General features: G+C 41.2%; 1 protein-coding gene across 1 annotated transcript in view; it reads left to right on the forward strand.

Moving 5' to 3' along the window:
- Positions 1-21603, forward strand: part of fax (failed axon connections) — a 355181-nt gene extending 333578 nt beyond the window's left edge. The window contains exons 2-7 of the mRNA XM_071588808.1: positions 11954-12156; positions 14735-14870; positions 14982-15119; positions 15476-15606; positions 17367-17538; positions 18573-21603. Of these exons, the coding sequence (XP_071444909.1) occupies positions 11954-12156; positions 14735-14870; positions 14982-15119; positions 15476-15606; positions 17367-17538; positions 18573-18644 (852 nt within the window). The 3' untranslated portion in view covers positions 18645-21603. The remainder of the gene's footprint in view (positions 1-11953; positions 12157-14734; positions 14871-14981; positions 15120-15475; positions 15607-17366; positions 17539-18572) is intronic.
- Positions 21604-27137: the final 5534 nt, after the last annotated feature.

Genomic DNA, 27137 nt, shown 5'->3' on the forward strand with positions numbered 1-27137 from the left:
TCTTAGTAAATGAATGAAGACTAACTTTGGAATTTCCACTGGACTTTTTATTTTTCGCGACCCTGGTTTCGTGACCTGATGATGTTGCATTGAAATGAAACCATGGTCGTCAAAAATATAAAAAGTTCGGTGGAAATTGTAAGGTTAGTCTTCATTCATTTACAAAACGGAAGGCTTGATGTTTTATGTCTCGTCAAAACAGTTACCTAACTACTATTGTGTCCCAGAAATATACCCACACAAAATGCGCCGGAAGCCATGGAAAAATATGGTCGGAACCACCAGATTTAATTTTTCGTCCCGTCCTATTTTCCGATGCATGTTACTTCCCTCAATACCCGATCGATGCGTAATAATTCTCCCCTCCTCGAAGAGGCCCCCCTCTGGGATTCTTCGTTCGCCCAACTACCGAAAATGATTTCCGACATAGTCGGCAGCCCATGCGCGGCGACGATGGCGGTGGTGTGTCACACAAAGAGGAAGGACGACCCCGTTGCCCGCGCCGCTCCCCAGCACGGGGCCCTCCGCAGACTCTCCCTCTCCCACCCTTCCGATTCGCACGTTTCGGGGGACACTACTCGTGTGTGCGAGTGAACGGTGCAGCTGCCCTCACACATTTCATGCGCGTGGGACGGCGGTGCATGGAAAAAAGCCCCTGGGGGCGAGGAGGGGATAAGTGGGGAGGGGTAGTAGATACTGCTACGTTCGACGGTGGGATGTGTCGCACGGAGAGAGAGGGAGTGGGATGGAAATTGTGCGTGCGTGCGTTCGTTCAGTTTTGAACAAGGCGGCAGCTGTTGGCACGCTTTTCTGCTCCTCCCCTCCCCCGCCTCCCTTTCCCCTTCTGCACTCCCAAATTTAAGTCCACCCCCTTTCAAATCTCTCTCCCCACACTCTGATCCTCTCGTCCGGGGATACCTACCTACCGATCTGTCTGTCGTTGTTGGTGATGTTCGAAACAACTCGGGTGTTGCGTGTGTGTAAGGCTCCCTCCCTACCTTCCTTCACCCCTCCCGATCTCGTTCTGGTTGGCAAAATTTTTCCCGCCATCATCGGTTGGTGCGTCCCACTACCCGGGGTCGCCGCCATTGTCTAACAGCTGTCCCTCCTCCGTTTTTCCCTCTCCTCCACTCCCACCATGCGTTCTCCCGCCCTCGGTTGGGCCTCGTCTCATCTGTGGGCACACTTCATGGCCGCGTAGTAGTGGCAGCGTGAGGAGGTAGTGCTCCCCCCTGATTCATGCTGAAAAAAATACGACCCAGTTGGCCGAAATCACGTTTAAACATTTGGGTGATGCGTCGGCTTTCTGCGTATCCCATTATTGTTTCCCGTCACGTCCCGGTGCATGTCTGTCTCACTCCTCCCCATGAACTTCTTTCATAGCCGATGCTCTCCAGTTTCCGAGTTCTTTATTTGCGTCGAGATTTGAGCAATTATAATCTATCGCCCTTCATTGATTATATCAGGGATTTGTTATCGAAATTCCAATTCACATGTTTAATTTGCTGAAATTGCCCCTTGACAATGATAGTTGTGGTGTCTGTCACTTAAAAGTGAATTGAAATATTTCATTTGGAATTTTAAGTCCTATTTTTTTAAATCGGACATTCATTGCGGAAACCTTATCGCTACTGAGTTAATCGGTTTTCATCTTCTTTTTATTCTACGCTAAACAAACCAATGGAATAGAAAACAGGTGTGAATAAAATCAACTGTGAGAAAAATGAAATTTTTATTTCTAGTTTTGAGAGCACTGATGACCGAAGGGACCTTGACGATCTGAAGGCTTCCCCTCTGCTGCCAACTTTAGCCTCCTATTCTGAATCCCGTTTGGGAATTTAGCTTTACTTCCGGAACGTGCATTAATCGCATCTAGATTATCACAGGCCGTTCTCTTTTATTGCCTCATAGGGTATCGACTCAAGACACCTCTTGTTACACACAGCGTATGTTGCCATAAAAGTATCCGGCTCTTTTCGGAAAGTTCCTACTTCGGCCACCAGACGCCCGTGGGGGGACGTGTCGGCATCCCATTGCCGCGCGCGCCAATTCCCGTCCCCTCGCCTTCGAGATCTAACGCCGCCCGGCCGCTGCCTTATCGGATCGGTCCGGGGAGAAAGATTCGGAGATCGCATTTGATTTCGTTTCCTCTCTCCGTCTCTTTTTCCGACGCCTCTCCTCCTCAGTCTGCCCGGCGTCTGACGCCGCTCGCGCGCCTCTACATACAGAAACGCTCACCTTTTCTTCTTTGCCGCTCACGGCCGCCGGGGGAGGGAAGGGTAAAAGCTCGGGAGGGAATTCGTCAGGAGGGAAATTGAGTGCACGCGCGACGAACTGAGTAGTAGTTCCCTCATTTTTTTCCCATATTTCTCCTCTTCCGTCTCCCCCACGCCACCTTCTCGTACCAACTCCGCCCCATTTTCATTCCCGCTCGTCTTTTTATTTTCGACGCTGCGTAACTTGTTTGTCTCCGGTTGACTGTGTTTTTTTTTAACATTTCAAAAGATTCGCGAGTGTGAAATCGTATTCATTTATTCAACCTTCGCTTTAGCTTTAAAGAGGGGCCGGGGGTGAGGGAGGAAGGGACCGGGGAAGGGAAGTTCCTCTCCTTCTCATTTTCCTTCGTCTTTCTCTCGTTCAATTCGTCTCCATTTCTTATCCCCCTCCGACCCATCTCCGGCCCTAAGTCTCCCCTCGCCGCCTCTTCTTTCCATTATGCTCACTCGCTCCCCACCGTCCCTCCCCGACACCTCGTTCCATCTCGTCTCCAAGCATCAGCGGGGTGTCCGTTTCTACCTCGCCTCTCTCTCTCGTCTCTCCTTACTTTGGTAAACCGGCGAATTCCCCTCGTCTGTTCATCCTTTTTCGTAAAGGCCGATTTTCTGCCCGAGTCTACACGGAGAAAAAACACCTCCATTCCTTAAATCCTTTTTTCTCGGGCTCAACTTTCGGTATATTGGGCGATGTTGAAGAAAGCAGCATTGTGGCCAATAAAATCATTCTTTTTGTTGTTTTTTTTTGTTTGCATTTAGGAAAATCGAGCAAATTGCGTGCGCAGATTTGTCGAGAGAAATTTCAATTTGCCGGCCATAGGTTAATGGGTTCATATTGTTGTCATTCCTCCGCTGAAAATGTTTAATCGGCGTTTTAAAGTGCGTTGCATGAGTGTTAATAAATATTAATATAATAAATGTTCATTCTAGACGCTGATATTTTAATTTCCAGCATCCGTTTCAGATCAATCTAATCTAATCATTCCTAACCACTCATAGGAATGTTCAGATTAATTATTTTACTCTTGGTGCCCATTGACAAGGCGCACACTTTTATATTTAACTTGCGTTTCACATTCCATGTAATTACCAGTGATTATTTACCAGTACTCTTGAAGTTACCGGTCTCCACCCGTCTCCGGAATCTCCGGTGACCTTAAAATCGGTGCTGTACGGTCGCCTTCATCGAATATAGTGCGAGCAACCAAAAGGTTAATATCGCTAACCATTGGCGCTACTGCCCTGCATTAAATTCGCTGATTTCAGACTACTTACTCTTCAGCTTTCTTCTGGTAAAAGTGCTCACTTCCTTGATTTTGCACGCCGTCGACAACATTGATTGTCTCGATGTTGCTCATTTGGCATTCTTAAACGACGGGATTTGCGGGAAAAATTCTATAAAATGTGAGGCTCTATCAATCGATGTCTCCCCGGCATGATGTTTGCGTCGATGCATCCTATTGTAGGATATTAAGTAAAAGCGTCGACTTTGTAGATAAGGCAAGTTCTGCGAGATAAAACAAAACAAGTACACCTCGGATTGGTGTGCCCCGTCCCATGCTCCGTACGAAACCTTCCCTTTAAATCAAATGTGGACCGTCCGGGTCGGCGACCTCAAGTATATGTATGTACGTTACTCTACATATGTATGGGTGCATTCATGTAGGTACTTTACCCCTGCATCTGCCTCTCCCCGCTGCCACCACTTCCTCCGCCGCTACTCTCCCGACACCTCTTCCCCCCTTCCCCCCTCTCCTCCTGCCGCACCCACTCCACCGAGCGAGCACTTTAGAACTCTTCCCCACACCCTCGCCCAACCCACCTCTTCTTCTGCCTGCCTCCTTAAACAACCCCCACCCGCTTTTATTCCTCGCTTTGCGGGGAGTGCCACGTCATTAACAAGTCTTTTTCTTTCTCTCCCCCCCACTCTGTTTGCGCGCACACAGGGTTCTCCTCCCCCCCGCCGACGCCCCTCGTCAACCCTTCACCCTCGAAGCATCTCCAGTTCCTCCCCTCCCGAACGCCGGTTTTATTCCTCCCTCGGTCGCGGTTTGCATCCCGTGCGGACGCCGAAATCAAGCATCCACCCGTGAAACGCGGAGGAGACGAGAGTCGACTAATGTCATGGGCCCGAGAGATGTAGATCCCGAATCAGTTTTACTCATATATCGAACCTCCGCGGTGTTCGGTATAAGAGAGGCAAATGTTGAAGATTCGTTTGCTTCGCCGGCGGCCTTCCTTTGGAGTCACCGCTGTGGTGGGGTTAACTTTTTCCTCTTGCTCGTGGCTATGCGTCTGGTTTGTGTGTGTTATTCGAAAACGTATATGGTTAAAATTTGGTAAATATTAGGAGCTTACCACTTTAGACTAAGGCAACGCGTGGACAGCCTAAAGGGTGAATTTGAAAGGGTGTCGGGTGGAAAAAAAACCTAGTACGTATAGCAGTTGGAATCATTTAAAAGTCTAGTTTGCGCAAAACAGCTCGTCCAGTCGTGATGGGCGAGATAAAATATTTACGGATATGAAAAGTAAAAGTATACGTAAAGGATATGTATATATTTTTACATTTCGGCGGTCAAAATGACGTTCTCTAAAACACATGCATGGTGTATGATCGCAGGTATTTTTGTGCCACACTCGCTAATTTTAAGCCACAGATAGGTATCGAAATCATATATCAATGCAGAACGCGCAATTTTCCTTCAGACGGTGCGTATTCATCCTATTGGTACCTTAATAGATACCAGGAAGCGCAAAATCTATTTGATTCCGGAGTGTTTTGGCCGTTGTGTCTTCGAGTTTAAAGTGTATATCTCTCTTGCATTTTCTCGCTCTTTCTTTCCACATTCCACTCCCTCTCCCACCTCCCTTCCACTCCCATCTGCCTCCCTCTCTTTTCGCTCGCGTTCCCACCCGGCGTTGTGCTTGCATTAATTCTCAAGAACATCGATGGTTGCCATGACTACGGCCAGCCAGCCAGCCTGCCTGCCAGCGAGCCAGCCAGCCAGCCAGCCTCGCCCGCGCAGACTTTTACAAATATTTGCACATGCACAACCTCCATCCACCCCTCCATCCCAGTTCACATCCCCTCCTCCCACAAATTCTACCCCCACTCTACTTCCCTCCTTTCCGCCTCACCCTCTACCTACCCGCCTCTCTCCCACCCGCCTCTCTCCCACCCGTCATCTTTTCAACCCACCCTCCACTGCTGGAGCAAGGGTCTCGCGTCTGCATGTGTACCTAATACTTTCGGGGTGGTGCGGTGGGGAGTGAATGAGGCGGATCGGCTTAAAATGCAACAACTTCGATGGCTCGAGGAGAGTCTTTCAGAGTCTCATCCATACCGCCAGGATTTCGGATCAACTTTGTTTGGGAAAGAATGGGAAGTGGTTCGGTGGAAGGGGAATAGACCAGAAGAGGAGTGTTATGAGGAGTCTGGTGTGAATTGAGAGGTTGAGAGGAACATTTTTCAGTGTGTCACCTTGCCCTCTGCCCTACTCTCTCGCTCTTTCTTATTTTAAAGTAATTCAGAGGACAATTTTGCTCGTCAGTAGTGATAATCTGAAATAAAATATGGGAATATCTAGCATGATACCAAATCGTGTGATGCATTTTTCTTTTGTTAAATATGTTTGTATTAAAGCAGAGATGTGCTTCAAAAACAGTATGCAAGCAATATTAAAATATAGCATTTACAACTGAAGTTTTAGTAATCTTTCCCGTCTTCCTGTCGATGACGAATGTTTACTCAAGTGACTTCGACGGTGTTTACCTCATGTGGTCTCCACGTAAGCTTTCTTTTTTTGGCTAATTTCTATTTTATCACCAATTACCAAAAATATAATGTACTCGCATCAAATATGGCGGTAAAACTATTTAGCAGAGGTTGTGAGTAATTCCAGTAGCAGCACGGTGTTTAGTCAGCAAATGTCAGGGAGGAGGAAATTCGATGGTTTGGCATCATGGCAGAAGCGCACTCAACTGAGAATAGGAATGGGTAAATCGAAGTGAAGACGGCGGGGCGTGTTAATAGTTTACATTGCAGAAGCCACCAGGAAGTGATTGCATTAGACTAATAACGAGGCACTTGAGGAGGGTGGGGAGTGGTTTTGAGAGGGAGCAGGAGAGTGAATCGGGGACGCTGGAGAGTTCTCGGGCGGGGGCGGACGTTTAAGTGTGGGAGAGACGCCGTGTAGTGTATATAAAAATGCACACACACACACACCACGTATACTTTTTATATCTTTTTTCGACTCCCTCTACACGCGAGCGGGAATGAGAGACTCGGGGTGCGGCGTAGACCTTTGGGCGGTGGTGCCGCTCCCCTCTGTTCCATCGAGAGGGCCAACCGACTCCCCCGCTCTCTCGGCTTCGCCACTTCTTGGTCTCTCTTCGACCTCCTCCCCTTTTCTCGCTCCGTCCTCATCCATCTTCGCCTTTTCTCACTCCTCCGGGCGCTCCTCCTTATGCTACCCCGCCTCACTCATCATACCTTTCAGTCCTCTTCCACCTTCCCTCTCGGGTGTGTTTTCCCATCCGGCACAAGTTTTTTGTCCCTCAAACCCCGACACTGAGTATTCGTAAATTGAAATCCAAACATCGGGGGATGTTTCCTCCTTTTTATCCCACCCTCGCCCACCAACTCTCACCCCCCCCCCACACACACACATATATATGTATACATATATACTGAACATATTTTTCTCCTTTCTCACCGCACACTCCCCCATCTCTCCCTTCCTTTTCTGTATACAAGCCGCAGTGTGTCCCCCTCACCCCGAATGATTGCGGGAGGAGTGGGCGGGAAGGAGGGAGGGTCAACTGATGGAGCGTTGCGAGTACACACAAACCGTTAACGCGAGACTTCGCTCTCCCTCCCCCTCTCTCCCACCCGCCCCTATCGTCTCTATCAATGCCGAGATGCTGTGAGTGAGAGGGTTTAGGACCAAAGACTTTGGTTGACCGCCCGGGCGGAATTGGGACCCTCCAAAGAACCATTCGCTTTCCGCCCCAGTGCGTGTGGCTGCGCGTGTTTTCTCAAGTTATTTACCGAGCAGTCGCTTGGCCGTCTGTGGTTGATGGCTGATATTATTCAGCTACATCAGTAAGATGTGAAGTGGTGTTCCCGTCGTAAATTGGCTGAAAAAAGCGCTCGTTCCTCGGCATTTTTTAAGGGTCATTGAGAAGGAAATGAGCAATACTTCCCTTGTGGATGCAACTTTAGTGAAAGCAAGGGAACTGAATTGGGAGTAAATATTACCGCACAATTAATTAATAATATGCTTCAATTTAATGTGCATGAAAATTTGCGATTACAAGATTGATAAGTTTTTTACGAAAATAATTGTATATTCACTTGCTTAGATCAGAACGATGATTGAATAATTTGATAGAAATGGTGGGGGTTTCTCAAAGAGACTAGTAATTAATTAAGAGGAAGAAAATATGTTATGGAACTATTTTTTTAAAGAGAAGAGTTAAATTTAGCTCTAGTACCAACAAATCGTGCTCAAAGCCGTTTGCTTATACAAGGAAGGGATGTTATCGTATCCCCAACCAACATCGGACTATGTATCTGATCAAGCACTTCGCAGAAGCAATAATCAAACTAGTTTATATTGTCGTAGTGTTTTCACCGAGCCTTGATCAGATTAATCAACGGCTTACCTTTCAAAAACAGCACATGACATAAACTTATAATATTTGTCCCAACTGGCCTTCCTCGTGCTCGCATTCGGATGTTTCTTTCCGTAAGAAATCGATTAAAACCCCTTCCGCTCGACGTGGGGCATTACAATTGGTGCTGTTAGAGCGGCCGCTTACAACTTACACCGCCCGAATGTGGTGCGGAAATGGTGTTTCGGCTATATCGGCTGTACCAGTGCACGGTTTGGAAAGGGGAGGCGGAAGTGTTCACGTCTCTACGGAGGGGGTGGTTTTTTCTTGGATGGGCGGAGGGTGCGGGAGGTGGGTGGGATGGTGGAGGGTTGAGCGATGTCTCCCTCCCATCCCTGTGATCGCCAGGGAGGCGGCAGAGCACGACGCTCGGCGACGGCACGCGCCGCGGGGGCCCTCGCATTATACGTGGTATATCCCTCGTATATCCCCTGCCGCGTCCGGCACGTGCCCGCCCCCTATGTGATCCGCCATTTTGTCGTCTCCCTTCCGCGAGGAAGGAGTCGAAGGAGGGAAGAAACAAAAGCATTGATCAACTTAGTCGGCCCACGTTCATTTCGTGTGCTACGATTTTCCCTGACGAGCCTGTCGTTGTTGATACATAGGGACTAGACTTCACAAGTCCCTTAGCAATTTAGTCTACGTATTTACATTGGGAAATTTTTACGAAACTGCGGTGAAAATGTTATGAAACTTCCTAATGCCCTACGAGACCAGCTTTAGTTTGGAGCGTGCCGTAAATTATACGTACGAGGTTTTCGGAGGCTGCCTGGTAAAAGAGCCATTGGCCATATGTTTCATTCATTATATTTGCCTACCGTATTTGCTTTTTCGTACCCACAATTTTCTTGGCTCGATGCGTTTCCTTCCCTGGCGAATGATGTCGGAGGGACAAACATTCGGTGGGTTTCACTATTCCATTCGTTTCGTCGAGTCGACTCGTCATTTCCTTCCGTCTGCGCGGGATGGATGCCTGCGCCGCCTTCCTTTCTCCCTCCCCCGTGCTCCCGACCTCCTTCCCCCGAACCCCGCCCATCTGTCCCGGGCCGTCTGGTAGGTGGAAACAAGTCGTCGTGCGTGGAGGGAGCGTGGGCGGCCGAATTTTCCTCCTCTCCCGGAGGAATGAGCTCACTCATAAGGGGGGGGGGAGGGAAGCTGGGGGTGTCAGGGGGGCATGCCCCCGGAGATGTTGTCTCACCGGCGGGAGAAGAGAAGGCGTGCAAAATTCGTCCGAGCCGAAACGCGACATGATGATACATTTATGTGCACCATTATCTCTAGCTTCACCTCTTCACCACGGATTCATGGAGTAATCGAGCGGATCCATGATTCGAATCGTCCCCTCTTTCCGGGTTGATCTCTTTTTATTTCATCGCTATCCACCCTCCACTGGCCGTCCCCTCCTCCCTTGAACACCGCGACAACGATTTCACGTACCCCACTTGTCCCATTTGCCTCGCCCACCGACCTCCCCATCCATCCCCCAAACTCTCATCCCCCGTATAAAATCCTACCGACGCCCTCCCATAATTCCTCTCGATCCCACTCGCCATGGTAAAAAAACTACCGATTCACCCCCCATTTAACTCGTCCGGTCGTTGGCTGGCCGCGTGGAGGCAGTAGACCCCTCCCCTCCCCCCATTCTAATCTCACCGGCGGATTCTACCCCCGCCCAATCCCGCGCCGATACACCACCTCCCCCTTATCTCTCCTCCGCGAGTGTGGGAAGGGAGAGGGGCAAGGGTGGCGCCTCGTTGGTGGGCGAAGGCCTCTTCTTTCCGGAGGATGGGGTGGTGGAGGGAGAGAGTCTCCCACGCCCCTTCGTCCCACCCTCCCCTTCCGTGGATGGTCCACTCCACACGGACCGACACACGCCCGTCCTCTCCCCGCCTTGCCCGACCCGACCAAACGCTCTTCCCGTCCCTCTTCGATTCCTCCGTTTGCCCCACCCCCTTTCCCGCGTGCCGTCTGTCCCCCGCCCTCTCTCCCTTCCCCTTTCCCCTCCACGTCACCCATCCCCACCCGCAAGCTCCCCTCCTCCCCACTCCCTGCCGCCACATCCTCCCCCTGCCCCATCCCCCTCCATCGGCGTCTGCTGCATTGGATCAATAGTGGTAGCGGGGTGCTTGGTGCTTTGCCGGGTGTAGTCGTCCCTGCCCGTTCCTCACTTTGAATCTCTCCCCATCCTCCCCCTCCTTCGTTTCTCTTTCCAGCCGCCCTCCTCCTTTCTGGCCCCCGTTCGATCCTTCCCTCCGCCCCTTTCGCCATTCCCTCCTCTCCCCCTCCCCCTTACGATGTTTCTCCTCCTCCCCCTCCCCGCGCCACCTCCCCCCCCCCGGTTCCATCCCCGGCCCGGCCACGGCTTACCTCCGCTCGCTCCGAGCCGCCCCCGAGTCGTCGGCGTCTCGCTTCTCCCAGTGCAGCGGCCCCGCCACGCCGACAACACACACCCCCACGACTCCCTCACTGGTCGCCGCCCGGCCTCTCCCCCACCTCGGAAAAAAGGCCGTCTCCCTGCTCGCCCTTTCCAGCCTCCCTCAAAGTCCCCCGCTCCCTTCGTCCCCTCACCCATCTGTTCTGCATATTATCACCCTCCCCCGCCCGCACCAACTTCATCTTCCCCCGCCCCTAACTCGATGGACACGCCGAGGAGATGCTTCCAAGAGCTTCTTTTCTTCTTCCAGTCGCTCGCTCCCCCGGCTTTCCACCGCACGCTCTGCCTGACAAGCCCCTTCCCCGTCTACCCCCCTCCCTCCCCTGGTTCCCTTTCCCGCACCCCGCCACCCCTCTTCCACCCTCGCCAGACGAGTCCTGTTGCCATGGTTACTTACCGGCGGCCCGGACGTTCGTCCCTTCGCCGCTATGGCTCCATGGCGCTCCTCGCGCGGCAGGCAGCCGGTAACCTCTCGCTATTCGTTTCGGTCTCGGTTCCTCCTCTTTCGCCCTCTCCTCCGGTCCAACTTGCAAAAAAAATTCAAGGAGGGATGTTAAGAGACGGTGATATTCCCACATTTATATCCTACGGTTTTGAGAGAGCTTAGCGGAATTTTAAAAGCGTCTCGACGGATCCTTTTTTTTCCGTTTTATTTCCTTTCTTTTATTTTTTGTATTCCTCGAATTCGCATAGTACGCCTGCGAGGAATCACAAGAGGTCGTTAAAATGAATGATTGTGTCCTTGTGATGTCCGCATGCTATTGATTTGAGCCCTCTTGTCCACTGTCTTTGCAGAGAGTAATTGCGCGCATGATGTAGGGCACTTTTTGGTGGCCACAATTTGCACATTTGTATACACATGTACCATCTGTACACTTCTAGTACCATCAGTAACTGATGTCATTCATCGCCTTGAATGTAGCTCAAACAAAACCATGAACTCTGAATATAATAAGTTATCGGTGGTATTCAAACCTGCATTGGCCAGAAATATTTCTAGTGTTTCTGCAAAGCTAATCTGAAGGTATTGTGTTTAAAAAGTGGCAATACTTTCACATACCATGATTATTCGCATTACCAAAACATTTTAACGATGTCTTTCGTTCAAAAGCTGGTGACGTTTCGTATCACAAGTACAATTCCTTGTCGAAGTAATTTGGTCAAATTAGCCTTTTTTCAACTCTGCAGGGAAGGAAAGAAATAAAATAAGTTAACTCTGGGGAGGAACGATGTATGTATAACGATTGACGATTCTCGTACTTAAACAATGTTAGGGAAATTTGATGTTTCTTTCTTTAGAAATTTTGGAAACTTTACAATTACAATTGAACAGGCTCATGAGTTTCATGCGTGATCCATATATTTTCATTTGTGCAATGCACAATGTGAAGACAACGCGGTATCTGTTTCCTTTTGCCTCCTGTAATTTTAACTCTGTCATGAGCCCAATGTTATTCTGGTGGTTCATTTGAGGCTACAATCTAATTGAGCATGTTGTTTTCTGTAGTAGATTGCCAAAAGTGTATGAATAATGAAATTAATTTCCCTTCAAATTCTCTTTCTATTGCAGAATGTGGACCACAAGATGAAACTTCGGTCCAAGAAGGGGCAGTTGCCCTTCATTGAGCTGAATGGCGAAGAGGTCGCCGACAGCAGCATCATTGTGAAGGAGCTGGCTCAGAGGTTCACCAAGGACCTTGATGCAGGATTGGACAACTACCAGAAGAGCATCTCTCATGCTCTCATCTCCATGATTGAGAACAGCCTTGTCATGTGAGTTTGATAGCATACTTGTTTGTTGGCTGCCTCCATCATCCTGGGAGTGCAAGTGAAATATGAGTTCACGGATATTAAGAAATGCGGAAAACCCAATAAACATAGCTTTCCTTGAATAAAGTAAAAACATTCAGTATCTGAAAATCCTATCCCTCATTCAAACTATGTATCTTTCGGCAATTAAAACTAATGTGTATGAAACTAATGATGTTTGATAAGTCTAAGCAAAAGCTTCAGCATGACTTGCCCATAAGTGCTGTAGAGGATGAAAATCAAGTATGTGCGATTTTTAAGGCATTATGTGCCCTTATTAAAAAGTGAACCTTCCCATAATGAGAACACGCTGATACGTTGGGGTGACCATTTAACCACTGTAATTGATGGGAATAAGGGCAGGGAGATTAAAGTTGAATATGTTATAATCCAGAAATGCAACTGTTGTTAATCACAAAGCTAATGTAACTGAAATATAGAGAATTCCTTCTCAGCCTTCATAAATTTTTGATGCTATTAGTTTTTGCTTAATGAGAGGATGAGTTAATAAGTTGGAGCAGTAAAATATAAGGCCCATTTTGGAAACAAGCTGACCTACAAGGCTAATATTTTATGTTGCCATTGTATTGCTTGATACGTATGCCCATGTAGAGTCTAATGACACCATTTTTCCTTCTGTTTAATCATACATAATCCTATTTATAGTATACCAATTAAAGTAACATTAATTGTAGTTTATTGTAATTGACATTTAGCCATCATAAAAAGCTTCAAGGATTAAAAATGGGGATTTTGAGCAGAGTTTATCTCAAATTTTTTTAACCTTTAAATTAGGTTTTGCCTACTGTGTTATTTTGCATTAATTCTCAAAATATTTTAACATTTGGAGTTCATGGACTTCATTATGCATGTAAATTAGTAGAAAGATAACTCTTTCTAATGGAGGAAAAGATAATTACGGAAGTAAATTGGCATTATTTTGGTCAAATGTATTTTGATGCTGAATGCAGACTGGTAGATGGGATATTGGATCCAAAGTCAGTTTTTTTAGTGGAATAAGTGTACTTGCTTTGTTTTGCAACAGTTTCTTCACATTCTGTCATTAATACCCTTCAGTATTTAATCAAAAAGGCAAAGTCAATGCTCTAGAAAAGGCAATAGATCTTTTGGTGGAGAGAAAGCAATCACAGAAAATGGTAAGAAAGCAGAAAACCAAATGGAGTAAATAGAGTTGAACAATTAACTATTGACTGGGAAAGACGAAATGAGTTAGAAAGAAGTTAGTATGCGGATAAACATAATCGAGATAAAGTCATTGAGAATTGGAAAGGAAGAAAGCATTGTTTTTGTATCACTATAAGGGAAGAAGCTGTAATGAAAAAGAATGTTAATGATTAGTGAAACTCAATGACTTGAAGTGAAAGCTGTACAAACAAGAGCATCATTACTGAAATCAAATCTTTTTATTAAGCTAAAGGATTGATGACAACTGGAACAGTTCTAATTTAGCCTTGAAATAGCTGCCAAGAATTTTGTATGGAGTGTTGTGGTGCATGAATATGAGGCATGAGCAATCATAAAATAGGAACTGAGGTATGAGTAGTACTTTGAAAGGTGGCTGAGCAGCTGGTTGAGTAGTTGAAATTGATTGGATAAGTAAGGGCATTGTTTTGGGGACAGATCAGAATGATAGGAAGAGAAGCATGCTTTGATTAAACCTTACACCAGGACAAGGAATAAATGTATAGGGGGTCCAGAGGAGGTAAGCGGAGGAGGAAGAAGTTGAGAATTCAAACAGATGTCAAGGAAGGAATACTGAAATACAAGTAAGTGGAGCAAGTGTGTCACAACTGAAGAAAATAGAGGGCATCCTGTGGGACAGGTTGGTCCTGTATGCTGTAAGACAGTTCTCGGAAGTAATATATTCATTTAGAAGACTGATTTATTTTTTTTAGCAAATACACCCAATTCATTCACACTTTTTAAGCATATTATGTTAAAGGGAACTCTTTAGGAGAAACCATTCACAATTTCCAATTCACCCTCCAGGATTCCACCCTTGCCGGATCTCTAATTATTGTTTTAGCTTCAGATGATAGCGTTGGAATAGAAAAATATTATCTAAGGGTAAAACTGCAGACACTCCGCTTGGATAGATCTATGAATGGGTTTGGCATTGACAATGACGACAATTTTTTCATTGCAATATCATATGCAAAGGAATGTGACTTAATTTTGCAGGCAATTGTTTGTGAAACTTGAGCTAAATCATCTTGTTACCTGTTTTTGGATTTTGGATTAACTTTTTAGAAAGAATAATTTTCGACCAGAAACATACTCTCTCTTTAATGCCATGGTCACCACAGCTACTGGCAATGATCCACAATCTCTCAATGAGGAAAGGCACTTACATCCCAAAAATCACTTAAGGAAATGGCATGTGAAAATTCCATCATCTCATGAATGTTATACACGTAGTAGAAATGACTTTGGCCAATCCAATAATATAACTACCAAAATTTTTATGCATTTCAGAAAACTTTTATACATATTATAATACTTTTTCCATTATCTTATCAAGGGTTGTCCTCTGGTGGAGATCTAAGAACACAGACAGTGTCCTCAAGGGCTACAAGCTTAACCTCCAGCATGGATATGGCACCAAGATTCCTCAGGTCATCCTGAACTTTATCTTCAAGTTTGCCTTTAGCCGCAAGGTACGTACCCAGGAGAATAATTTTTCAATTCTAAACACCTCTATTGGGCTTGTCATATTTGACCCAGTGCTGAATATTTCTGTGTAATAATTTCTGTTTCACATTTTTTAGGGTGCCAAGAAGGTAAAAGCGCAAGGCATTGGTGTGCACAAGCCTGAGGAAATAATTGACATGGGCAAGAGGGACCTCAAAGTTCTTTCTGATGTCCTGGCTGACAAGCCATTCTTTTTCGGAGATGAACCTACTCTGGTAATTATGTGACTTTATTTTCCTGCAACTTCATTTAAAATTTCCCCTTTGCTGGAACCACATGCATTAAGAAATAAATTTACCACCTATGTTTTTGTGAGATTAATGGCCAATATAAATAAATAATGTGGGCTCACATCTGCATGATTTTCATGGACTATCAGTGATAAAGAGTGCTTATCTACTGTTTCTAAAATTATCACATGTATTGAAGTACAGAATAAACTTTAAATTTTAATTTATGACCAACAAAAATTTCTATTTAAAAAAAATAGAAACTTCTAAGTTTTAGGAAAATATGAATTTGATTTTTATGTAAGAGTTTCAATCATTAAAATATTTTTTTTCATTTCCAGCTGGATATTGTTGCTTTTGCTAACCTGGCTCAGATCTACTTCTTTGACAAGGAGGTCGAGTTTGCCCTCAGAGATTTCATGCAGGATAACTGTGCAAACTTGGTTGGGCTTGTAAACAGAATGAAGGAGAGGTGAGTCAAAAATCATTTTGGGTTGCCTTGTAAGGGGAAGTGGAGGACTGGACCCCAAAGAACACATTCCTTGAGCCCTGGAAAATGTAACAGCTGCTACATAAAATCTTTCATTAATTCCTTAAAGTAAATAAATGCTACCCCAATGGACTTGTTTTAATATACATCCACCTAACTAATTATGCATTCAGTCTTAGGCATTGATTTCCCACAACCTTGATCTAGCTTAATAAATAATTTTTCTCTTGGTTAAAATATCTACCTAGTTCTAGGTATATATATATAACCTTTGTACACAATCACAATAGACATCTGATAAGATGCATGATAGTTTTACTTGTAGTCATGAAGCTATCGTATATTGAATGCAGGAAGGAAAAATGTTTATTACTCAATGGCATTACAAGTCTTGCACTAAATATCAATATGCAAAAGCAATAGTTCAGTTTAGTGCAAGCATTTTGAGAATTTGATCGTATGTAGAAATACGTACCATCTACTTTGTATGCCAAGCCATGGAATACAGATTATTTATGCTCTTCCAGGCTCAAGTTTTATACAAAATATAAGCTTTAATAAATGATTGAATTATGGTAAGGTGTGGAGTAGGAAAAAGCACTGTAATTCCTCTTTGATTGTATGTACCAAATACAATATCAACTGTAAAAGGAGAATGTGTTTGTGCTTAATATATAAAGTCACTCGATTCATTTTCAAGTTAGCTGTGAAATGGCCTTTTATATGTGACAATAGTATCTTGAAATGAGTATCTCATACTATATGTTGAAGTAAGAAAGTAAAAACACTCACATGCAAGGGAGGGTTTGGGGCAGCAGTCTTTGGATTGGCAGGAGAGGACATTTCCCAGACTATCCCAGCTATTTCTAACGTTTCCCGCTTATTTGATTACCTCATTGTAAATAACTGTAACTTCCTTGGGTCCTAATTCCCTAGAAAATGTTTCGCATTCAATTATTATCAATATTTTTCATGAAAACATTGTCAAAACAGGGCTAAAAAACTGACTATAAGTCATTATATGAAACAAGTTTTCATTAGCTTCAGTGCAATTACCATCCCTATGTATTAAGTTGGTACAAATATAGAAAACAGATTTTTTCAGGCAAACATACCGAAAGATATTTTTACGGATCAGAAAAAGTGTCAATCAGTCATTGAATCCTCGTTACGGTTGGGACTGAGAAAACATAATCTGCTTCAAGTGTACCAGTCCTGATGACCACCATGGTCCTCAGCAAATGGGATTCCCCAAGAGTATCATTATTATGATTTTCTTATGCTGTCATAGGGAGGGGAACTGTTTTTTTTCTGGGTTTTTCTGTGATGAGCTTTTCTTACCTATATCAGAACCTATGCCAAGGTGGATCTTTTATTTTGTTGCTTTTTGACTTTTCATTACCAGAAGAAGGAAAAATCCATTATCCATCCTGAAGGAATAGGGAAGGCTCTTATATTATACCATGGCTACTTTGGAGAGGGCCAGCAATGTGTGTTCATTTTCAAGCCCCAAATGTATTCATGTCTTTCCTCCCTATAGTGTCGGTAGTTTTTACCGGCAAATAGTTCATGCCTAGTTAAGTCAGATATATGAAAACAATGACTCAGTTGCCATGGCTGAAAAATAATTTCAATTTTAGCCAATATTATTCTGACATTATACAGATTTTAATGGCAGCTACTGGTAACCCTCAGTAAAGGTTTTATTGTGAATGTGCGCTAACAATCTATTTCTATCCTAGGTGCTACCCTGACTGGGAAGACATGTGCAAAACTTTGGACTTGAACAGCCATCTGCCCAAGCCTGAGCCAGAGGAGAAGCCCACTGATGGCAAAGGAAAGGAAGAGGAGAAGAAGGATGAAAAGGAAGGAGATAAGGAAACAGAGAAGGAGATTGAGAAGGAGAAAGAGAAGGTGTGTAGTTATGCACATGTATAGAGTTAGGTTGGTCCCTAACTGGATCATCCAGTAAGAGTTGTTTGTAATATTCATTAGGTTGTTTCTATGTATTTCCTTTTAAATGATATTTGCCAAATATTGAAGGGTTGTTGGTTTGAAATGAATGCATGATTATTCAAGAGCCTCCAGCCATTTATTTATCTCAAATATAAGAAAAAGAATATTTATAATTTCTTTTGTGGGAAAATTCTAGGATAACTATATAATGAATATATAATATATATGTATTCAATAAACAGTAACTATAAGCTTTTTCTTTTTCATAAAATCAGTTTGTTAACAATAAATTGTGCAAATGAAAATGTATGATCACACTTTTTTTGAACAGTCCTAATAGATATAATGCTAAGGGGCAATGCATTTTGGTACACCAGTGAGAACATTTCAAATGCTGTACTATAATGCCTCTCTGTTTTAATTTCCATCAGAGTGGAAATCATTATCTTAGTGTTTTCATGAACTAGGATTAAATAGTTTTTATGTATTTACTCAGTGAATTTTAATGGCCTGTGTTAAAAAAATATTTGAATAGTACATTGACTTGTGTATACTCCATTCATGTAGTCTATCTCAAACATTTTTGTGACTCTAGGAGAAGGGAGAGAAGTAACCAGTCAGTATTGAGTTAAGTGGTTAGAAAGTTGTGGGCAGACTGGGAAAATGTAAACTCGCTCCTGAATCTCAGTTGTGCTTACGTAATGTTTCTTCAGCCCATTTTTGCCAGAGATTCTTACTTTCTGAAAGGAGTGCATAGCAAGACAATCACCCCAGGTGATCAATGATCTTGTTAGGTATTAATTCCACAACATCCATTTTGAGTCGTGTCTCTCTCCTTCTTTGGAAGTACTCGTCCTCCCCTCTCAAGATGTTTTGGTGGTTCTGAAAGCATCTAAGACAAGCATTTGGTCACAAGGATATTTGAAATAGACATTACATTTCACGGACAAGTGCCACAATATTTTATGGATGTGTTTTCTTATTACTCACAGGGAGAAAATGAGAAAGATGTTGAGAAAGACGTAGAGGAGAACAAGCAAAAGGAAGAGAAGGAAACAAAGTGAAATTGTTGAGATCTTGTCAACTCGAATGGCGAAGAGGTGTGAAGAGTACATCAATGAATGTGTCGACCTACCCATCCTCTCTCTCCTCACTCGATGTCTGATTGTGTGTGCATGTGTGTTGTGTGATGTGCTGCTGCTTTACTCACTAGATTTCTGTCCCCTCCAAAAAAGTGGTCATCCTGAAAACAAAAAAACCGTTAAAAAATTTACATTACCCAATTTTCGGCAACAAGGTTCTCTCTATTCACTGCATAAATCATTTTTAGGTTTCACATTGTGATGCAGTAAGTCGTCCCCTCTTTTATATAACATTTGTAAGAATATATTGGAAGCAGTTTGTGTAGCTTTTTGAAAAAAAAATGTATATGATAAACTGTAAAGAAACGGAAGAAAAAAACAATTTTAATGCAGTCTTAGTTTGTTGTGGTAGGCTTGAAGATTTTTCCAATTTTTTTAAAAATCAGATTTAAACTGCAAGATGTGTTTTTAAATGGAGCTAATTATTCCCGATGTTCATTCCACTATGCCTTCTTAATGTTATTGAGTATATTTTATACAATCGTGTAGATAAAACCATAGGTCTTTTAGCCCTTGGTGGGTGTGAAGAGGGTGTGTCAAGTATAAAGAAAAGGTTTAGTGAAGTTTTTTCTAGCTGTTCATGTGATTTTTCCATGTGGCTCAAAAAAGAAAATGTGACCCAAAGAATTGTGTTTTTAAAAAAAGTCTGTTTATATAATGCAATGAACTTAATCTAGGGAGATGGCCAGAATTAGGAAATTGTATAAAGGGATCTCGTGAAGTGAAGTGAATGGCTACAGAGGATGCAGGTGAATTTGGTCGCTTGGGAAGACTCGTTGCATTTTTATTATATTATTATTATTATTATTAGGCCAGCAAGTCTTTTTGAGTGAGGGGGAGATTGGAAGGGATTTTATAGTATATTACCCTGAGAATAGTTACTAGAGGAGAGAGTGCGGGACAGGTGTCTCGTTTTGAAAGTAGTGCTATATTTCGTCTCCCCTTTAAGGAAAAAAAAATGATTTTTTTGTAAAAGCTTTGGGTGCTGCTCATTACCAAAGCAAAAGAGAGAACAAATTTATACGGCATACATATTTGTAGCAACGACCGAGCGGGAGAGAAAGAAAAATTTCACACATTTTTTAAATTTGTTTTTTTTTTAGAATGAACACTCAACCATGTTATTATTGTAATTGCCTTTATACTATTCAATTTGTGTTAATATACAGTATTTGATGAATGTTAACATTTCATATGGTTGAGTGGTGTGTCATGTATGAAAGTATTGTAATTGTTCATATGTACAATGAAATCTATTAGAAAGCCACCTGTATCGTTAAGTGCAAGCCATAAGGAAAAAAAGATGCTCAACCTGGACTTTTTTTCTCTGCCAGTGTATGGGAGTGTGGGAGAGGGGGGGGGGGGTGGTCGTTTAACCAGAATGAATGGGAGGGTATAGGAATTGGGGAGAGGTTATGGCTTCATGGGAGTATATGCAAGCAGGAAGATCGAATGGAAATAAATATCTAAAATTAAAAGAGAAATTGTGGAGGGAACCCAGAAAAGAGACGGGTCTGTCTGTACCAATCCTGAAAATATATATATATAAATATGAATAAAGTATATGCATATATGTATGTGTATATGGATAAAAAAACTCTTTTATCTGATGGATGGAAGTGAGCTCTGCAGTGGTGTTGATGGGGGGGGGGGATGGGGAATGGTGACATATGTATGTGTGGATGCGGGCCAGGAAGATTTTTAGTGCACGTTTTAAAATGGTGTGTGTGGGGACTGGTAGCCAACCTGACCATGGCTCTTTTCCCCACCCTGCACATGCTTCACTTTTCCCCTTGATCCTTGGAGGAAAAATAATTATTCCATTCGAAAAAAATTGAAAAAAATGTACATGCAAAAATTCGAATGAAGGAAAAATCAAATTCTTTTTCCATTTCTCCAGTCTCCTTCGAAGAGACCTTGAATGATTAAATGCTTTTCCTCTCTCTCTTTGTCATCTCTCTCATGTGTAATTCATCATCGTGGAAATGCCCCCCACCCACCCTCATCCCATCCCTCCACCTCCCTTGTCCCAATTTACTTTCTTTTTCCCTTCCCACCTTCCTGCCTGCACACACTGCCAGAGCTGGAGTGGAAGATGTGGTGTCATTTGACCTTGTACATGTCGGGAGGGAAGAGAAGGTGGGGTGGTGTTCTCTAGGCACCAAGGACTATTATTATCACTTTTAAAAGAAATGAATTTAACAAGAAAAAAACATGTGAGGGTGGAAAAGGAGTAAATTGATACTATATATGTTAGGTGAGGCGTTCTCTGACCTATGATGTGTGTTCTGTTTGGAGGTGCAAATTTTGATGTAAAATTTGTCAGCATTAAAGGTGGTGCCCAGAGAGAAAACACAAGGTTGGAGGCAGCTATGTATAAGATTTTTAAAAAAACTCGAGCTGCATGAGATATGTTGTTTATAGTATGTTTGACCACTCCAGCTTGTTTTTACCATCATCATTTTAGTCATAGTTAGTTGTATACCAAGATTTTATGATTCCAAGTATTGAGGACATGAAAAATAAAATAATATACTGGAAAAAAACAGTGTGTTGGTTTGTGCTGTATGTTTTAATGCAAAGGAAATACAAAGGAAGTGGGATTTTGCACAAAAGCATACCCTGAATGAAATTTATAAATGCATATCAAGGATTTTTGTCTTGCCATGCAGCTGGTTGAATTTGTTTGGAGATTGTGGAAAAATTGAAAATTACAGTTTTGTTTTTTGGAATCTAAAGTGCAATGAGTTTTTTCGTAGTTTCCCTTCTATTATACATGTCTTAAATACTCATAAATAAATATTCATATTCGTGAATATCTTGGCTTTGTGCTTTACAAGCTGTAACATAAAACATGCCCAATAAAGGAAAATTATCTGCTTGAAGTGGTTCTAATTTTCAAGGAAAAACAGTGAAGAAGTTGATATCCCCTGGGAGTTGATCCATAAATCATCCACAAATCCACATCTGAACCCAACAATTGTTACTCTTTAAGCTGTTATTTATAAAGTACACATTTTGAAAATTCTTAGCATTTATAATGCTACCAATAAAAAGAGGGCAAACACATTTGATAGAGCTTCAAATTGAAATTGCAAAAAACTAATTCTATAACAAGCTTTGAAATCATTCCAGAAGTATAAAATTGCTCACTTAACATTGCTATTTAAGGAAAGAAATACCCAAATGGAAATTCAGTTGGTACACGTTTTTTTATCCCAGATGAAAAACAATTTCTTGCTTCTTCCATTAATGCTAATGTAGGTTAATACTATCAAGTGTAAATTAATCAAGATTAATAGATAAATACTTGTTTTCTTCATCCATTAATCAACATTTTATTTTATACCAATACATTTTGCACTAAAAATCATGTAATTTATTTGATCCCTTTGGAATTTTATTTGGATAGCCAGATTATCATTCATAGGCTAAATGAAATCAAACATCAAAATAAGAAATTATGTATGATTTAGTGTGTGTGATTGGAATTTGGCTTGGAAATCAAAACCAAGGAATTCATGAGCCTCTTTTCCATGGAGACATTTTAATTAGATAAAGCCTAATTCCATTTAGTTGATAATATAAAAGATCATTTTTTTTGTCTTAAAGAAGCTGTAACAATATCAGAATCAGTTATCTAATTGATACAGTACTCTTGTAGTAAGATCAGTTAAGTTTGTTGTTTTGGCAGTATTCTCATTTAGGAATGATGAGATGAACCTTTGCACTTGTCATTGGGAGTGAAAATAGTTAATATTTTGTGACATCCTCAGGAAATTCAAAATTTAATGGCCTCCAGTGAGTAATTATTTTGATAATGCATCTTAATGGCTAAACATTATCTGAATGCATTGAAGATTGGTTAGCAAGTTGAGTTTGAGCAATCTGCCACAAGTGAGAATGATAATTTGTGACTTTAGTTTTGTCCTTCACTTTAGAAGTTAAAATTTTTCCTAGAATCTACATCTTATACTAAATGCTTCCAAGAGAGTAAATTACAGGAGGTGTTGGGTTTATTTGAATTTCTTAGCAGCTAACAGAAATTGAGGTGATTTTGACTGATGACATACCATTACCCAGCTACACTAAAATATGGTTGCATTATAGTCATGCTGTAGCTTTGAAATGTATGATATCTAAATAGAATGTCATACATTCTTGTCAAAGTTAAAATAGTTGTTCTCGACTTCCCATTGTTGTGTCTTACTATCCCAATTAGTTCTCCCAGTTTCCTTTCGATAGAAACATTATTGATAAAGATGACTTCAAACGCCAAATATTAATTTTACAATAATTGAGGTTTATTTCAATCTCTCATGATTTGGCATAATTTCAATGATTAAAATTGATTAGCCCTGTCTAAAATACAATTTGTTTTGTTTTTTCATCCACTTTCCAATTTTCTTTTCAATGCCAAATCTCAACCTGGTTAAAATTGTATAAGGTGCAAATGTCTTTTCTATCTTAAATTCTTGGTAATACAAATACTTGGCATGAAGTCAGCCAAGCAGAAATAACCAAAAGCTTTCTTGTACCAACTAAATTTTTACTTGGATTTGTCTGACAAACTGAATGTTAATTCTAATCTTTGTCTACTACTTGTCTCTAATCTAACCATTCGTTTCTGGAATGAAAAGTGGAGAGTACCCTGATATCTATTGTCGTATATGTCAATCTAAATGGAAGCCAAAAAATAACGTGTGTTAGAATTAAAAAGATAGTTTTGTCTGTGCCTGAGTATATTAGTTTTATGCATCATTCAGACCAAAATATTGTATCTTGCTCCATACCATCATTGCCTCCAATCATTATTCTTCTGGTGCTTTCTTCTTTGAAAAGCTATTGAGAACTAGAATTGAAGAGGAAAAAATATGATTGAATTTTGTTGGGTAGTTTAGCATTCCTTTTAATACATACTTTGATTTAATCTCCTGGATATAGAAACTTTCCATAAAAAGGGAAAGTAAAAGTTAGCATACTCTCAGAGGTGGACTTGTTGTATTGTGAATAGTACATACTTTTAGGGGTGTGCAAGATTATTTTTTGTCATAATATTTTATTTCACCTTTCTGAGCCAAGGTTTGGTGCTCTGAAGATCATATCTGGCCCACAAGTATCAGTTTTTTTCCATTTCTATCCGATCCCCTTGGTAATTATTAAAATTCCAGTTAATATCAATATTTTGAAAAAGTATTATTTAAAATATCCAAATGAATTTATAAGAAAACCTGCCCAATTTCATTTGTTTCAACTTAATTTCACTAGTACAAAGACATGTAGGTTCTCTGTTATATTTTAGTGGTGCATTACAAAGTATCTACTCCTCGGATAGGACTTGAACTTGTAGGATTATTAAGAATTCTATCTATGTCTAGGCTAACACACCATGTTAAAATATTGTGCACTTACTTATCTCTGGGATAAACCAGATATGTACATACATAATTCAATAGTGATGGAGCATATTGAAGTCACATAAATAATGGAGTACCTAAAGATTTTAATTTCTGTTTTCAATTAATTTTTAAATTCTCATGTACTGCTCATGGAGTATTTGTAAACATCAAGAAGTTAAAACATATCACCAATACATGCAGTTATAGATAGCTTTGTTATATACTGCAATGTTTATATTATGCAATCACACTTGAATAATTCATAATGTACTCATAACAGTTGAAACAGTTTTTATTTTTACCTTTATCAGTATTTATTTGGTATCAAATACTACTTTTTTCAGAAGCAATTTAATTCTTATGATTCTTTCTTGTAAACATTAAAATTACACTGAATTTCACCATTTGACACATAATTTAACATCTTAAGCTTCACATACATAAGTAGCTACCTATGTAGTTCTTAAATGCTATCTAATTGGACTTCTTGATAGAGATTTAGTGAAGAGATTTTTGACCTTTTCATCCAGGGGTAATCTGCTGTATTACTGATCATTAATCATTTGCTGGAAGTCGTTATAAAACAGGCTGTATTTGATGAAACAACTCAGATTTGGAATCTCAACCTGTTGTCAACTCATCATAGAGACATAATATTTAAAGCAAATTTCAAGTTAGGCTCATAATTCAACAAGGCATTTAAATATATATGATGCTAAGATAAAAATCAAGATGTACTTTAATATGCTCAAATTATCTTATTTTGAGTAAACCAATATATTTTTCTTAATACTCAATTTTTTCAAGCTATGATTTCTAACATAAAATGGTAATAAGAATGCTAAAGCACAAAATAATTATGGACTTAAAGACATCATTTACGTTTTAATTATGCTATATGCTGCTGTAATTACATCTCATAACCTATGTGACGGAACAAAAAAAGGCATTGACAGGGAAAACTAGGTCGATACTAAAAAAGTTGACTTCAGATAAAGGTTCTGTTCCACCATGTAATATTTCATTTTCAGGGAAACTAGCCTAATGAGATACTCAATACACAAACTGTGACACTCCATCTATAATTTATAGTTTTGATTTTGTATAGGACTTCTCAACTTCCATCATTCAGGCAGTCAAATATAACTTAAATGGCTGGAAATGCTATCTAATTTACTGAATTTTATTTTGGTTGATCTTAAAGAGTTTGTCATTTTCTATGAGTCAATGATTCATTTTAACTCAGGTCATTCAAATTATAATTATTATTGTATATTAACAGTTAATGTTTTGGATGGATGTAGACTGAACAGCAATACATTTCTTTGCATTTCTAACAAAACACAATCTGTTATCTGACAATCTTGTACAATAGATCCTTCTTCAACTCCATGTACTTCCTTCCTCCTTAAATTCTATCCAACTTTTCTATCATTTTCCTATTCTTTCCTTACTTGCCTAATGCTCTCACTTCTATCAAAATGTTAAAATCCCGTCGTCAAATAAAATTTTCTGCATCTACCTTTCAATGTTTAACTTTGCCTTTTTCTTTCTTGAAAACATCTGCTGGTCCTTTCTTGAAAAGCTTTGTGTTGCTTACTCGTACATTGATTCGCTTCCAATACCTATTACACTGACTTTCAAATGAACTCAGCAATGCTTACAACCCCTTGGCGGCCTCACTAACTAAAGTTTGACCATTTGCAAACCAAACTGATGCCGCAATGGCTCATTCACCATTTCCGCCTCATATACATTGAAAAACACAGGTGATAATGGACACTCCTGTCTTATCCTTCTTCTAAACACTGCCCATCTGGACTCTACATTCGCACCTGAGCAGTCTGTGATGTGTACAGGTTGCAGACAAATTGTCCATTCATTCAATCTACACTTATTTTCTGCCATGCATTCATTAATACTACCACAGTCACTCTACCATACATCTTTTCAAATTCTATGAGACAGTTGAATACGTTACGATTGTATTCCATGTTCCTCTCTATTACTGACCTCATTACTGCTAAGGCATCTCGCGTGCCTCTCCTTTCCTCAATTAAAACTGATCATCACTGAAGTAATCATTTGCCCTCCCCTCAATTCTCTTATTTACGATCCTTAGCACCACTCAGCTGTGTGTGAAATCAACTTTATTGTTCTATCCTCCTCACATACGGTTGTCTTTCCCTCTTTAGAATTGAAACTAACGCTGATATGCCAAAATCTCATAAAATTGCAGTTACCTAATACTTTTCTATTTGAATCAGGATGTATGTACGAGTACCTACTATTGATATTTCTTCAGAAAGGGCAGGTATTTTTCATTCCTCTCCTTTGGAAAACGCTCTCTTTCAGAATTCCTCCCTTTGGACCTCAGTTTGGGCTCATTCCCTGCTGAAGCGGAAAGGTTTTTTGGCGATTCTTCCTTCCTTTGCTATATTTTTCGATTTGGAGGGCCATGGCTGCGATGCGATGAAATGCGGTGTGATTACCGTCATTGAAAGCTTGGGCCTGAATTTCGGCGACAGAAATGCCTAGTATTCAATCATTAATTTTGTGAAATTTAAGGAAAATTAATATGTGTCCAAACAAAATCTGTGTTGCAAAGTTTTCGAAGATGCCCTCCAAACCTTCTCGACATTTGACATCATGAAATGTCGGAATTATGTACAGTAAAAATGGGTCTATGATTTCGGGTACTTTATGCTGATTCAATCAAGCTCCCTAAACTGTTCTTATTAGGCATTTATCACTTAAATGGAACTTAAACCTTGAGTTTACAAAATTATTTCAACATCCGAGATAATTGTCTCGAATTGCAACGTCATCATTTGAAAATAAATCAGAATGAAGAATTTTTTTCTAAAACTTGTCGCAAAAAGATGAAATAACCTTACTAGCTTGTCTTTTTAAGTCGTTATTATTAATTATCACAAAAATGAGTAAAAAACAATGCATTTTTTTGTACGAGATTGGCAAAATGAAGGGCACCAGAGTTAAAGTTAACACAGATTTA

Source organism: Hetaerina americana, unplaced genomic scaffold (genome assembly GCF_022747635.1).
Source record: "Hetaerina americana unplaced genomic scaffold, ioHetAmer1.1.p SCAF_3, whole genome shotgun sequence".
Lineage (NCBI taxonomy): Eukaryota > Metazoa > Arthropoda > Insecta > Odonata > Calopterygidae > Hetaerina > Hetaerina americana.